Below are 16,064 nucleotides of genomic sequence, written 5' to 3'. Positions count from 1 at the left end.
GAAAGCTATGACACACCTAGACAGCATATTAAAAAGCAGAGACATCATTATGCTGACAAATGTCTGTAGATTCAAAGCTATGATTTTTCCAGTAGTCATGTATGGATGTGAGAGTTGGACCATAAAGAAGGCAGAGTGCCAAAGAACTGATGCTTTCGAATTGTGGCGCTGGAGAAGACTCTTGAGAATCCCTTGGACTGCAAGGAGATCAAAGCGGTCAGTCCTAAAGGAAATCAACCCTGAATATTCATTGGAAGGACTGATGCTGAAGCTGGCCACCTGATACAAAGAGCAGACTCATTGGAAAAGGCCCTGATGCTGAGAGAGATTGAAGGCAAAAGGGGAAGGGGGCGACAGACAATGAGATGGTTAGATAGCATCACCGAGCAATAGTGAAGAAATAGTGAAGAACAGGCAAGCCTGGCATGCTGCAGTCCATGGGGTCTCAAAGAGGCAGACACGACTTAGTGACTGAACAACAACAACATATTATCACAGGATGGAACTTGATATTGAAAGAGACAGACCTGAATTCCAGTCTCAACTCTGCCACTTCCTCACGGGATCGTCTAACGATTTTCTTCACCTCTCTGAGTTTTACTAATACTGTCCTCCTCTGAAAAACAGTGATAACCATAACTACTTCCTATAGAGTATCCACTTATGGTTAAATTACTCAGTATAGAGGAGCACCGTTGGCTCCTCTACAAATGGCTCACAGTTACCATTTATAATTGTTATTATTTTTACTTTCCCGTTCTCTGAAAAGTGAAACACATTTTGTTTATGCAGCTAACTGCCCAGGCTCAATGTCCCAGTTAAAAAAAAAAAAAAAATCCAGCCCTCCAGTAGGACATTCCTTTCTGCCGTCCTCCCAACTGAGGATTGAGAGCATGCTTCCAAGACACACAGCTGTCTAACATGCTAAGAGCAATAATGAGTTGCCATGATATCCAGGGATAACAAAATTAACAACATTCTCTCCCTAAAAAAATCTCCTCTGGGGAAAGTTACGAATTATTTCAATCAAATGTTCAGTGGTGACAAAGAAAGAACTTGGGTTGGAACCTTAGTGAGATATATCCCCTCTGTCAGTGAAACTTGTTCAAAGTTACCATAAATACACCAAATCCTTGCTCGTCCTTTCCCAAGTCGTTCCAAAGAGAAGATCAAAGGTGGAGCCGTCAGATTTGCTGCCAGTAAATGGGCAGTCAGGGCAGCAGGAGCAAGACTTGCATTTTATCTTCCTTGGACAGCCGCACACAGCCCATAGAGTGTGTTTCTCGATAGTATTCACTCCGTTCAGAGCCTCAAGCCTGGTAAGTCCATCTTGAAGGAATAAGATTTCACTAGAGAAACCCAGGAAGGGGACAGAGTGTGACAAAAATGAAGTTTCAATCTATTCTTCTCACCGAAGCCATTCTGTGCTTCCATACAGATAAGATCAAATGCACAAGGCCTCGCCCCTGTAGCCCTGAAAGTCTGTCCACTGGCAGCAGGTCTGCTAGATCCACCGGCCTTTCAGTCATGTGCAATTTGGCCACCACCCTCCAGATGTGGTCATTAATTCCTGCAGACCTCGCCACACTGCCAAGTACCAAAGACAGCACAGCGACCCTGGCTATGGACGGTAGGGATGAGATGTGGGCTCTGGATGCTTTGATCTATTTGCTTCTCCATTTATATATGGATTTTGGAGAGAGGCTTCCCAGCTGGTGCAGTTGGTAAAGAATCTGCCTGCCAATGGAGGATATGTAGGGAAACCCAGGTATGATCCCTGGGGCTGGAAGATCTCCTGGAGGAGGAAATGGCAACCCACTCCAGTATTATTGCCTGGAGAATCCCATGGACAGAGGAGCCTGGCCAGCTACAGTCCACGGGGTTGCAAAGAGTCAAACATGACTGAGCACTCATGCACTCTGTACCTTACTTTGGACAGAGGGGTGGTTTTGGAAGGAGAAATGCTTTGGCAAACTCTTGACTGTACAGACTGTTTCATTCACACCAAGGAGTACATTCCCTCTGAAGGGACATAGAAAGATAGAGCTCCCAAAATGTCAGGGTTTTGTCACAGTACCTTAAAGCAACATTTATACATTGCAACTATTCTGCAGAGAAAAGAAGAATTTGTGGGCTGTTAAGAGAGGCTGAACAAAGCACCTGCCATCACAGTTGTCACTGGAAAGTAATGTGGTCCAGGTTAACCTCTCCAAACCACAATACGACCATCCATCACCCCTAACAGACAGCTCTCTGTGTGATTACCATGGTAATAGTTCTCATTCCTTCCTAACAATCCCTGACACCACACATCAAAGTTTTAAAATCAAATCATGGTTATAGACTATAAAGAGAACTCACCAGCTTATGTGCCAACATCCACATGATTCTTCCCAGCTAAGAAGCTATGTTTTTTTTTTTAATTTTATTTTATTTTTAAACTTTACATAATTGTATTAGTTTTGCCAAATATCAAAATGAATCCGCCACAGGTATACATGTGCTCCCCATCCTGAACCCTCCTCCCTCCTCCCTCCCCACACCATCCCTCTGGGTCGTCCCAGTGCACTAGCCCCAAGCATCCAGTATCGTTCATTGAACCTGGACTGGCATCTCGTTTCATACATGATACTTTACATGTTTCAATGCCATTCTCCCAAATCTTCCCACCCTCTCCCTCTCCCACAGAGTCCATAAGACTGTTCCATACATCAGCGTCACCCTTGCTGTCTCGTACACGGGGTTATTGTTATCATCCTTCTAAATTCCATATATATGCGTTAGTATACTGTATTGGTGTTTTTCCTTCTGGCTTACTTCACTCTGTATAATAGGCTCCAGTTTCATCCACCTCATTAGAACTGATTCAAATGTATTCTTTTTAATGGCTGAGTAAAACTCCATTGTGTATATGTACCACAGCTTTCTTATCCATTCATCTGCTGATGGAAATCTAGGTTGCTTCCATGTCCTGGCTATTATAAACAGTGCTGTGATGAACATTGGGGTACACGTGTCTCTTTCCCTTCTGGTTTCCTCAGTGTGTATGCCCAGCAGTGGGATTGCTGGATCATAAGGCAGTTCTATTTCCAGTTTTTTAAGGAATCTCCACACTGTTCTCCATAGTGGCTGTACTAGTTTGCATTCCCACCAACAGTGTAAGAGGGTTCCCTTTCCTCCACACCCTCTCCAACATTTATTATTTGTAGACTTTTGGATCGCAGCCATTCTGACTGGTGTGAAATGGTACCTCATAGTGGTCTTGATTTGCATTTCTCTGATAATGAGTGATGTTGAGCATCTTTTCATGTGTTTGTTAGCCATCTGTATGTCTTCTTTGGAGAGATGTCTATTTAGTTCTTTGGCCCATTTTTTGATTGGGTCATTTATTTTTCTGTAGTTGAGCTGTAGGAGTTGCAAATTGGAAAAGAAGAAGTAAAACTCTCACTATTTGCAGATGACATGATCCTCTACATAGAAAACCCTAAAGACTCCACCAGAAAATTACTAGAACTAATCAATGACTATAGTAAAGTTGCAGGATATAAAATCAACACACAGAAATCCCTTGCATTCCTATACACTAATAATGAGAAAACAGAAAGAGAAATTAAGGAAACAATTCCATTCACCATTGCAACGGAAAGAATAAAATACTTAGGAATATATCTACCTAAAGAAACTAAAGACCTATATATAGAAAACTATAAAACACTGGTGAAAGAAATCAAAGAGGACACTAATAGATGGAGAAATATACCATGTTCATGGATTGGAAGAATCAATATAGTGAAAATGAGTATACTACCCAAAGCAATCTATAGATTCAATGCAATCCCTATCAAGCTACCAACAGTAGTCTTCACAGAGCTAGAACAAATAATTTCACAATTTGTATGGAAATACAAAAAACCTCGAATAGCCAAAGAGATCTTGAGAAAGAAGAATGGAACTGGAGGAATCAACCTACCTGACTTCAGGCTCTACTACAAAGCCACAGTTATCAAGACAGTATGGTACTGGCACAAAGACAGAAATATAGATCAATGGAACAAAATAGAAAGCCCAGAGATAAATCCACGCACATATGGACACCTTATCTTTGACAAAGGAGGCAAGAATATACAATGGATTAAAGACAATCTCTTTAACAAGTGGTGCTGGGAAAACTGGTCAACCACTTGTAAAAGAATGAAACTAGAATACTTTCTAACACCATACACAAAAATAAACTCAAAATGGATTAAAGATCTCAACATAAGACCAGAAACTATAAAACTCCTAGAGGAGAACATAGGCAAAACACTCTCTGACATACATCACAGCAGGATCCTCTATGACCCACCTCCCAGAATATCAGAAATAAAAGCAAAAATAAACAAATGGGACCTAATTAACCTTAAAAGCTTCTGCACATCAAAGGAAACTATCAGCAAGGTGAAAAGACAGCCTTCAGAATGGGAGAAAATAATAGCAAATGAAGCAACTGACAAAAAACTAATCTCAAAAATATACAAGAAGCTATGTTTTTTAAAACAGTTTTTGATTATTTGATATTCACCAATGTCCCTAGACAAATTTTAAGTTAAACTGTTAATAGCAATGACCACTGGTCAAAAGCTAAGGGTGGCATATCATTTGAGCAGATAAACAGCAAAGCAGGATGCAATCAAAGGCAATTTACTTGGATTTTGAAACATCATTAAGAAAGAGGGGAAAAGAACCTCACGACTCTTGCTTGCATGATCACTGATGGGTATTTAGGGAAAATAAACACACAGTTCATCAGCAATTCCCTCCTGCCTCCAAGCCCAACTCAGCCCATTTATTCAGATGCCAAAGCATTACTTGGGGGAACAGCAGTTATCTTGGTGATAAATGACATCCCCATCCAGCCAGGGTAGGTAAGTGAGATCCAAAACCCAATTTCAGAAGCTGCTTTGGTTGTTTCAGGGTGAGCACACACACAGGTCTAATTATAAAGTTCTTTCCCTACTGTGAGTATGAATACAGGAAGCTTGTATTTAAAAGTTTCTGTTTCAGGATAGAAAGCAATGAAGAAAACCATCAGAAGTCCCCAAGACCAAGAGGTGTATGAATATGTGGAGTCTCCTGTACTATCATTTTCAAAGTTTATACTATAAAAATTTTCAAACATGCAGAAAAGTCCACAAAATAATGTAAGGAACATTTTTGTGCCCGTGATCAACTTTGTCCAATATTTATGCCTGGCTATACTGACACTAGGCCTTTTCTTTTCCTTAATAAATAAATTACTACACAGGAAAATAAAAAATCTGTGTGTAGCCCTCCCAATCCCATGCACCTGCTTTCCTAAACAATATAACAGTATCAGTCTACACATTTTCCAGCATTATATACATGGTGTCAACGTACAGCTTGTTCTTCCTCAGCCTTGTAATTCTAAATCTTATCTATCTTCATACAGTTAGGTCTGGGTCATCCATTTTTGGGTTTCCTTAGTGGCACAGTAGGAAAGAATCCACCCAGCAATGCAGGAGACAGGAGACGAGGTTTCGATTCCTAGGTCGGGAAGATACCCCAGAGAAGGAAATGGCAACCCACTCCAGTATTCTTGCCTGGAAAATTCCATGGACAGAGGAGCCTGATGGGCCACAGTCCATGGCGTTGTAAAGAGCTGGACACAAGTGAGCATACGCAAACACACACACACACACATACACACACACACACACATTCATTTTCATTATTGCATGAATTTAACTGCATGAATACAATACATATGATTTTTTTCCTCTGAAGGCAGTTAAACTGCTTGAGATTTTTCATTAGCATAAACAACAGAGACAGGAACATTCCTCTCCCAGCATCCCATTGCCCACATGCAGTGATCTAGGGCGTAAACAGAGGTGGAAGTGCCAGATCAAGGGCTTCTGTGCATATGTGCAGTTTCAGGTGCTGCCACATGGCTTCCAAAGTAATTGTACCAAACAACACTTCCACCATCAGGGGATGAGAGTGCCTATTGTTCTGCACCCTTCTCATCTAGCGATAGCATCAGACTCTTTCATGCTCGCTTGTCCGATGGGTATGAAACGGTACCTCTTTTTCATTTGTGTTTTCTTGATTACCAGGAAAGTCCTTTTCATGTTCACTGGACATAGATCTTCATTTCTATGAATTGCCAATTTTTCTACTTGCATTTTTTCCTTTTTTTAAGCTGTCTTTTTAAATTTATTTTGGGCTGAGCTGGGTCTTTGTTACTTTTTGTGGGCTTTTCTCTGGTAGCAGCGAGCAGGGGCTACTCTCTAGCTGGGCAAGCGCTTCTCATTGCAGTGGCTTCTCTTGTTGCGGAGCATGGGCTCTAGAGCTTGGGCTTCAGTAGTCATGGCACATGGGCTTAGCTGTTCTCTGGCATGTGGGATCTTCCCAGACCAGGGATTGAACCCAGTCCCCTATCTGCATTGGTAGGCAGATTCTCATCCACTGCGCCACCAGGGAAGTCCTACTTGCATTTTTTTTCTTAATTGGTCTGGAAGAGATGTTTATATATTCTGTGACTTTGGGAAAGTGACTTAATTTCTCAGCCTCCTATCAGAAAAGTAGAGATAACATCTCTTAGGAACAATCGGAAGCAGATCAAAAAGCACTGAGTCCAGTGCCTGTTACACATAGAGCCTCAAAACAAGTCACTAATTCCATTATTGTGATGAAGATGAAGAATGAGGTTTAGAGTATGCATTTGTAGCCTTCCTCCCCAGTTCACAACTCCTTTGGGATAAATGTTGCAGGACTCAGGAAGGGGACTCTGAGCATCTCTTACTCCGACTTCCCCTAGATACAAGAACATAATAAGATTCTGTTGTTTACAAGTTTCTGTGAGGAACGTGTGCAGTGCTGATTCTCCCAGACAGCTTAAACGAAACATCAAAGTGACACATCCTCCAATCCACAAGCGACTGTGATCTTGTCTGCAGAAGGACCATGATCCTGAATTTCAAGTACCTGCATGAAAAGGGAGGGGGGCAGGTGGTGGTAGAAGCCAGCAGGTAAGTCAGTGCTAGAGACCTGTTGGTGTTCCTGGGATGGAAGCACAGCCTTGACTTCATGAGATGCCTCCATGACGTCCCTCACATAAGAACAGCAAAAAGACAATCATCCTATCACATATCAAACACAGAAGTGTTTTTTATAATAGTGACCAAAAGTACACTGACATCACCTCAGTGGCAAGCACTCTGTGAAAATACTTATCTATCCCTGCTATCCAGAAGCACATGTTTCTAAGGGTATGGTGGTGAGCTAGAGAGATGCAATAAAAAGGAATCACGTAAGCCTCTCTGCTCAGACTCTTAACATATTTAATTTTGTGCCAAGAGCCTCCCAGGTTGGCTTCTGCTCAGTTGCATCTTGGCTTCTCCTTGGAGAAGGGCCACATTCATCCTCATGAACTCTGCCAGGGGAGTCAGGGAGCGTTTACAGCTGACCTCCAGGCCGATCAAGAAGTCCTGACATCAGCTTCAACAGGTGACTGGCACCTCATCTCTCCCTCCAGATTCAGTTTCCACCAGCACTCAAGAAACCAGAGACTTTCCTCAGTGACCCTCCTCCTGCCTTCGGCAGAGCAATCATGTGTAAGTGTCAACTCCAGCCCAAATATAATTAGACCCTCTTCTGATATCTATCTGGGTGTATTGCTTTCTTCCCTAAATGTGTGCCAAGTTTCTGCTTCCAAGAAGTTAAATCGCCATATAAAAATGCCCTGGTGATGATAAGTAATTAGACACTGTAATGGAAAATTAACCTTGTTTTTATTTAGAGCATTCATTTTAACAAGACATTTCTTTTTCTAACTGTTATTAAACTGCAATAAAAATAAATTAAATTCTGAGGGTTTGCAAGGCATTTCTGGTGAAAAACAAACAGCTCTCCTCCTGGACCAAGAGTATTTCTGATTTTATTAATATCACTAAGTTGGTACACGGTCCTGGTCTGAACCCCATTCTTGATCAATCCTAAGGCCAGTTCTAATCCCGTTATCTGTGTTACGGAAGGAGAAACAACCATTCCAACATCACAGCAGCTGAAACGGAGGCAGGCATGCCAGGTGGGACGGAGGGCCTTTGCCTCACATGGGAAGACTCTACCCAAAGGTTCTCTATTTTTCTTTCTCTCCTTCCTCCTCTTTGTCGTACTGTTCCCAAAAGACCTGCAGCCCAGTGATTCGCAGCAGGCCAGAGAGCACCTGTTGGTTTGGGCAAGTTCTGGGTTAGAAGGGGGTGAATCTAGCAGAGTCAGGGGTCCATAAGAAAAACTCCACCGTCTCAAGACCAGAATGGACACTGACACTCCCCAAGAGAATGCAGAATGAGGCCTCTATCTATCCATCTAACCAAAGCCCCACGACCTCTAATCATATTCCAGCTAAGAGGTCAGCAACGGTGTCGCCAGGGGACCCAAAGTGTCTTCACTCTGGATGGATGAGTGGTGAGTGCAGCCTGTAGGCTCCAACACCAAAGTCCCCAGGCTCCTACAAAGGAGGGCGCTTCTGGTCCGTGCCCTGCCTAACTTCCACCCCTTCCTTCTGACCTCAAAACAAAGTGCAAACAGCATCTACAAATGCTCTGGGTTCACCCGGGCTCAGTCCTGCACCGTGAGGCCTAAATGCCAGGCAGAGCACTGGCGCCAGGCTCTCCCCTGAGGGAGACACCCCAGGGAGGTGTCTAAGTAAAATCAGCGTTGGTCATTTCCTCTCCACGCAGGGACAGAAGAATCTTAGAAGCCACCTTTGTGTCACCCCTACGGTCATCCTGAAGGACACTGTGCTACATACAAGGTGGAATCAAGTGGCTTCAAGAGTTTCAAAGAAACCTACTCTTTTTTTTTTTCCCTATTCCGTCTCTTCTTTCATTTTCATCTCTCTTTACAATCTCAACAACATCTTACCATCCTTACTGCTTTCCACATAGATTTCTTGGATGTAAAAATGTAACAATCTTTTCATTTAGATTTCCGCCGAGCAACTGTATACGGGCTACGCTGGGATTACAATTTCTATTTTCAACCCAGAGGTACAACTGACACTGTAGGAAACTGGTTTCATAAAAGATTTATTATATATGCAGTGTCAGTTGAGTTGCATTTAAGGAGGTTAATATGACAATTTTGGTGCTGATAATACCCTTCAGGTGGACTTCAAAAAGAAAATTCCAGATGGTAAGCAAAAGGATTTAATTGTCATGCATGCATGCTCAGTTGCTTCAGTCATGAAGTTCAGTCATCTCTGACTCTCTGCAACCCTGCCAGTCTCCCCTGTCCATGAGATTCTCCAGGCAAGAATACTGGAGTGGGTTACTATGCCCTTAATGTCCACAATTCTAAATTGCCCGAACAGAGGACCACAAAATAGGCAGTGGCTCTACAGGTGCTTCAGAGAAAGGTTTAAAATATCCCCACTGTTAGTCAAGACTTAAAATAAACTTAAAAATAATGGGACTGCCATCACCAACCAAGTGTAAATATTTGTTGAATTAAATTACTGAGTTAAATGATACTGAAGATTATAGACTTTTGGAAAGGCATTTTTAACTTGCTAAATTTGGAATCATTTTCCCATTTCCTATTAGAAAAAGCAGAACCAGAGAAGAAACTGCTAATAAACTCCTTAAAACTGACTCCTAAGGAATCCCCTTAGCCTCTCTATTTTGCAGAGGCATTATAAAATTTAAAGAGGAAAGAGACGACAGCTGAGGATCCCAAACTCAGTATCCAAAAAGAGCTCCGCTCCAAATATATTCTGACTCTGAGTCCTCTACCCCATGCATTCCTCAGTTTATTTACCCTGAGAATGGGAACAGGAAAGACAGAGATGAGTAATTGCTAATAAAAGCCCATTTGCCTCTGGCAGAAATACAAATGCCTGTTGATAAAGATCATTTTCCAAACCCACAGTTTGCATTTCTCCATCAACATGTCAGGGCCCAGGAGCCAGGCTCCCAATATCCAATGGGTTTTGGGCTCTAATTTTAAAAAACTGAGCTACAATCTAGGGACTCACTGGAGCCAACTCATGAAGCAGCGGCCAGCTCCCTAAGTCCCAAAGAAGTCATCACACATGTCCACACCTCATTTCATTCTTAACCAGGATGACACTCAATCTTTATGATAAAAAAATGAACCCAAGGACACCACCCAAAAGAACTTGTTTCTCTTAGACCCACCAAAGAATAAAATGTTCTCAAAGCCACCTCCTAAGATAAACACCCTTCCCCACATGCCCCTTTTAATTGACTGGTTGACTGTCTCTTGGGTGTGACTGTGCGGATTTATCCCGGGTGTGTAAATTAGTTGGAAAAATCTTCCTGAGTTCTGAGTACCCTAATATGAAAGGCAGCAGTGTTTGGTGCGGGCTGAAAGTACGTCTAAGCTGTCATATGTCGCTGATGTGACCACAGCACTTTTTTTTTTAACTTTTAATTTTGTACTGGGTATAATCAATTAACAGACAATGTTGTGATAGCTTCAGGTGAAGTGAAGGGTCTCAGCCATACATTACATGAAACTCTTCTCCATATTGTGGCAGCCTGGATGGGAGGGGAGTTTGGGGACTTTGCAAAAAATAAAAGTATGTCTACTTGGGAAGCTTGGTCTGTGATTGGTATGTTTCCTTCCAGCTCTAAAACTCACCAGTCAGCTCTATAAGACTGGCCACTGGAGGTCCCGGAGACAGTCAACAGAACCCAGAGAAGAGAAAAGGAATTAAACTATAGGTTTCAGTAAGATCACTAAAAATCATGTAGCGGTCACGGGTTGTAAAATGTTCAAATATCATAGTCAGCTCCCCCTAAATGTGCATGTCCAAGACCTAGGGTAATTCTAGGTTATAAATCTCAATAATTATAATGCTATATGTAATTATGCACAGTGCATTGGTTTCTCAGTATCCTCATATGAAAACTCTTAGGGTAAATTGTAACAACTCGTTTTTGTGATTCAAGTTACTCATTTTTTCCAAACACTCCTCAAATTTAGAAACCCTGCCCATTTCTAAAGATCAAACTGAAAGAGATTCTTCCAAAGGATCCGTGACGATACCTCTGCAATGTTCTGTCCTGAGAAGCCAGTTCAAGCAACTCTCCCACCAAGAAACAGTCATCACAACCAGAAAAATAAAACAAGGCACCAGAAAGTTAAATATGATATCATACACTACAAGTCATATTGCGCTTCAATCACTGTCAACATTCTAATATTTATGAGAGATCATCACTGGCTTCTAAACAACAATATCGTTCCCCTCTGAATAAAGATTACTGTTATCAGATTTTAAAATATGAACAACATGTTCTAAACTCAATTCTAAACATGTTCCACATTCATCAATGGTCGGAATAACAATTTTTTTTCAAATGGAGACTCTAAGTTATTTCATTTTAAATTTAATGACAAATATTCCTTTATTTTGGCTTTAAGAAAAGGATTGCTTCACTCAATATCTATTATATGATGTAAGAGATCCATTAGGAAACTTAAATCCGTTTAGAGATTGTGTCCTAAAACTAAAATTACTATATTTTAATAAGAAAAGACCTGTTCAAACAAATAAGTTTTTTTGAAGATGAGTAGTCCATCAAGGTTAAAGTATCTAATAATAAATTACTGTCAGGCGATTATCTGCCTGATGAAAAATGTTTCCATTTCTCAGTTTACTTGAATACATGCTCTTCTGCCTAAGGAGATCGGTATCATAAACTGACTTTTGGATTGCTAAATCTAAACAACACAGATTGTTTAATTATGTAGAGGCTTTTAAAACACTGTAGTTTTTTCTCTACAATTTTATGTACTTATTGTGGAGGGTGGTCACTTTACTATCTTAGTTTTCATTATTTTATCTGACAAAGTTCATTTCTCTTAGTTATTTAAACCTTAAAACAGCAAAACCAAAGGATCAGACAGTTCAGTAACTTTAATTCCAAATTATGCCTTTCACTTGATTTGAATATTTTATTCATTGGTTCCACCAAAGTGCTAAGGTACTTATTTCTATCCTATATATACATATATATATGTATATATAGTTTCATTATGGATGCCAGCAACTTATTGCTGTTTTTTTCAATTAATAAAAATTAAGTTCAAAAAAAAATTAAGTTCATCCAATCTTAAGATTTGTGAACCTGAATATTACTGTTAAAAGCAAAACTTTCAAAGCGTGGTATTTGCAAAGCCTTTGAGAAGTCGTTAATGGTATTCCCATGATCTAATACATGTAAGGCTTTAACTGTAATCGTAAACCCACTGAAAGCTTATGATCTGAAAGGATGGACTATTGTAGCCAGTTTTCTTGAGTTTAATTCCACTGGCCAATCCCAGTTTCTATATTTTAAATCTCAACTAGAGCAAAATCATAACACACGTTTCAAAAGAACAACCTAAAGAAATCAAGCGTGGGAATGATAGGGAAAGAATGTCAGTGCCAACAACCATGCTTCCCAACAAACCATCAAAGAACTTCAAGAGCACAAGACTGAGCAAAACGTTTAGTTTGTGAAATATGTGCAATTCACTCTTAACACTCACAAAAGTACATATGAATCACTGTATTTTCCTCTGATTTATGTCCCGCACAAGGTTCAATAAAACATAGAACTTACTCAGCCTTGACTGATGACTGGATCATTGTTTTTGGAGGCTATTTATTACTCTTTTTATGGCATGATTTCTTCTATGATCCAACTCTGTGACTGCTAAAAGCCAGGAAAAGCTGCCTTCCAGTCAACGCATGGTACAAAGTCACTAAAAAGTTTGCAGGCATCAGCCTATGCCAAGGTGCTTAGGAGAAGCTGTTCTGCTTTGTCCTAGGGACCCCCAGGTATGCAATGTCTTTGCAGGGTTCATGGAGATTTATGATTAAAACAGATCCTCTCTTTTTCCTTTAAGGGATTTGAGTTTTTTCAGGAAATGATTCTTCATACTCAAAATAAGGTTCAGCCTACCTCCTCTCTTCATTCAAGATCTATGTGGACGAGTCATCCCAGGGCTAACGCACAGCAGACACACAAAAGTAAAAACATCAACATCAACCATATCTGTCTTGTTTCTAAAATTTCTTCTTCATTTCTTGTTTCATAAATTTCTTGGCTTTTGAAATTCAGTATTTCAAGTCTTGCTCTGGGCTATCAGACCTAACTTCACCTTACAGACAAATTGTATTTTACAAAGGAGTAACTGAATAGAATATTCATTTATTACCAAACACATGTAGCAACAACTTGGTTGTGAAAGAACTTCATCTATTCACACACTGATTTACTGATTTCCCTAAAGAGCCTGTCAATGGAGCCACCAGAAAATGTAGTATTCCAAGCATTGTGTACCAGCAGTTGGCCCGAACATTACAAAATTGTCTTTGAAAACCACTGCTAACACTTCCCTTTACTTTTTCAATGTTAGTACAATTAAATTCATTTATTTCATATCACCCATGCAACAAACATAACTTCAAAGGGTCTTCCAGTTTGAAAATACTAAACTTTTTACCTTAAGTTGAAGCACAGTCAACAGGTTTTTTTGATTAAAAATTTTTTTTTGCTACACCCACGTTTGGATAGTCCAAATCCAAATTATAATGATTTTATAATTATAATACCAGGGTACTATGAAACTTGGAGCTTCTCTTAATGTAAAGTTTTATTTTCTATATAAACCTACGACTTTTAAAATATATTTATTAAGTGCTCTTTATCTTTCCCAAGGGTCTTAGCTCTTATGGAGAAAGGAAACCAGACCTGAGGACCGTTTTTATTGTGAGCATTGTTTCTCACTCGCTTAGAACTCAGGGGGTTGTGTTTGCCGCACAACGCCACACTTCTTCCCCAGAAATACTACTTTCCCAGAAGGCGATCCTTTAAAGCAAACTTCAGCGGATTCACGATTTTTCTGGGAACCTCAGGATACTACTGATTTACATGTAAAATTCTCACTGGAGACAGGAGGGGGTTGGACGAGTTAACTCAGGTGAGAAACTGTGATTTAGGCGCTGAACCAGGTCAGGGGGTTGCCTTCTGTGCCCGAAAACAAGCCTTTTCTGCCGGAAAACCACAGCGGCGCTGGGAAGAAGGAAGGTTCTCCTGCCGGCGGATCCCAGGGCGCTGCGGAGCCACAGTTTCTCGGGGGCGCGCTGCCGTGACTGCGTTTCCAACCTGGCCATCGACACCTTGCGGGGCCTTTCCCCAACTTGCAGAGGCCTCTGCCATGCTAGCCGCGGAGAAGCCTAGTTCCCTTGCAGGGGCCCAGAATTCCCGGGTTCCTTCCTCTCGCCCTCGGGTGCGAGAACAGAGGTGGTCAAGCGCCCGACCCTGGTGCCAAAGCTGCCGCACCCCACTGCGCCCCCGCGGGCCGTCTTACCGGTACAGGAATGCAGAGGCTTGGGTCGCACGACCAGCGACGGGCACACGGAGTAGAGGGAAAGTTTCTCAAAGTAATCGCAGGTCTCCTTGGAGAGGATCTCGTCGATCATGAAAGTCTTGTAGCGCCGCCTGGCTGCTTTGAGTTGGCCGGGCGAGCTCAGCCTCAGCTCCGCGTGGCAGTGCATGGTGAGCCCGGGCGAGCGCCCACCAGCCGGGGCCGTAGGGCTGGCACGCCGGCGGGGGCCTCGGCCCGGCTCCTCCGCGGCCGGGAGGCGGCGGGGCTCAGAAGGCGTGCGGAGGGGAGGCGGCACCGGGCGCGCCGGCCGCGCGTCTAGACCCACCCGCGGATCAGCATCTTCGCGGAGCCTTTTGGGGACATCGCAGCTGTCAATCAGCGCGCGCTTCCTGCGGGACAGGGTGCGGAGCTGCGCCGAGGGCTGGCCGCCGAGGGGCGTCGGCGCCCACCCCGCCCAGCCCTCCTGTGCAACCCGGCGCGGACCTGCGCGCCTAGTGCCTGCCGCTCGCGATCGCCTCCTCCCGCCTCTCAGCGTCTAGCGCTCTTCTGCCTGCCTATTTTAAGACACTTGCTTTGGCTTTCCTCCCCACCCCCTTCCCGGGACGAGCTCCAGGTGTGTGTGCAGTGTGCGCGCCCGTGTGTGCGCGCGGTGAGGGGAGCGCGCGCCGCCCCCGCCTGCCGGCCAGGCCTCAGCTGGCCGCGGCCCCCGCCGAGCGCGACGCTCTGGGCATGCTGCGCTCCCGGTCCCGCTCCCATCGCCAGCACCCAGCCGGCCGGCACCTCCTGGTCTGTTACTAGAAAGAAGTGGAGACCTCGCCGTGGCTCCCGAGACTGCGGACCCCAGAATCGGCGACCCCCAGCATCTGGTTGCCTTCTTCCCTCTCCACCTGGACTTCCGGAGGCCGTTTCCCGAGGACTACGGCATCCCCTCGCGTTCCTTAGGCTCGCAGCCCGCGCCCAGCCCGCGCGCTCCAGCACCCGGAGTGTGCGCTGGGATCGCGAACTTAATGGTTCCACGGAGATCCCAAGCCATCAATGACCCTAGCGCTGTCCGTTATCCCACCAGTAAACTTTAAAAAAAAAAAAAAAAAAAAAGAGGAATCAGTAAAAACATGTGTGTGTGTGTGTGTTTTTATTCTTTAACTCTGTTTATAAACCTTTTTTCGTCTCCAGGAGGGCCAGCGGAGAGTGACTGCCGGTGCGGCCGGTCCTCGGGCAGCCGGCCCGGCGGTGGCTCCTGGCGCCGAATACTCGGGCACCGCAGCGTCCCTCCCCCAGGTCCCTGGCAACGCGCAGGGTTCGGGGACTCTCGAGGACACGCGTTCATGAAATGTTTTGTCTTTTGCCTCCTGGGTGCCTAACTTCCGAGTCTGCTCCAATTAGTAGCTGAACGAAGTTTTGCTTTCAGTTGAAATTGTTGGGCAAGGGGACCCCACCCAGCCTAGGCACCCGGACTGACAGTGCTGCCGGCATCCTCCCCGCGCGCCCGCGCTCGGCAGAAACTGTTGGTGCTGCCAGTTCCTCGCGATTTAGTCTGGAAATGGTTTTGCGCGGGGCCGTAAGGAGTATTAAGAATTACAGATGCGAATGTCCTTCGCCGAGACCGAGTTTGGGGCTGGTGACATCTCGCGGTCTCGATCGCGGCGGGCTCCCCG

General features: G+C 43.5%; 1 protein-coding gene across 1 annotated transcript in view; it reads right to left on the bottom strand.

Annotated features, from left to right (window-relative positions):
• The window catches only part of BARX2 (BARX homeobox 2), a 91,943-nt gene extending 77,277 nt beyond the window's left edge, over positions 1–14,666 (bottom strand). The window contains exon 1 of the mRNA XM_061406433.1: positions 14,392–14,666. Coding sequence (XP_061262417.1) covers positions 14,392–14,578 — 187 coding nt within the window. The 5' untranslated portion in view covers positions 14,579–14,666. The remainder of the gene's footprint in view (positions 1–14,391) is intronic.
• Between the last annotated feature and the right edge of the window lie 1,398 nt (positions 14,667–16,064).

This window comes from Bos javanicus, chromosome 29, assembly GCF_032452875.1.
Source record: "Bos javanicus breed banteng chromosome 29, ARS-OSU_banteng_1.0, whole genome shotgun sequence".
NCBI classification, from domain to species: Eukaryota; Metazoa; Chordata; class Mammalia; order Artiodactyla; family Bovidae; genus Bos; species Bos javanicus.
The sequence above is the reverse complement of the archived record's forward strand: the minus strand, read 5'-3'. Positions and strand labels throughout refer to the sequence as shown.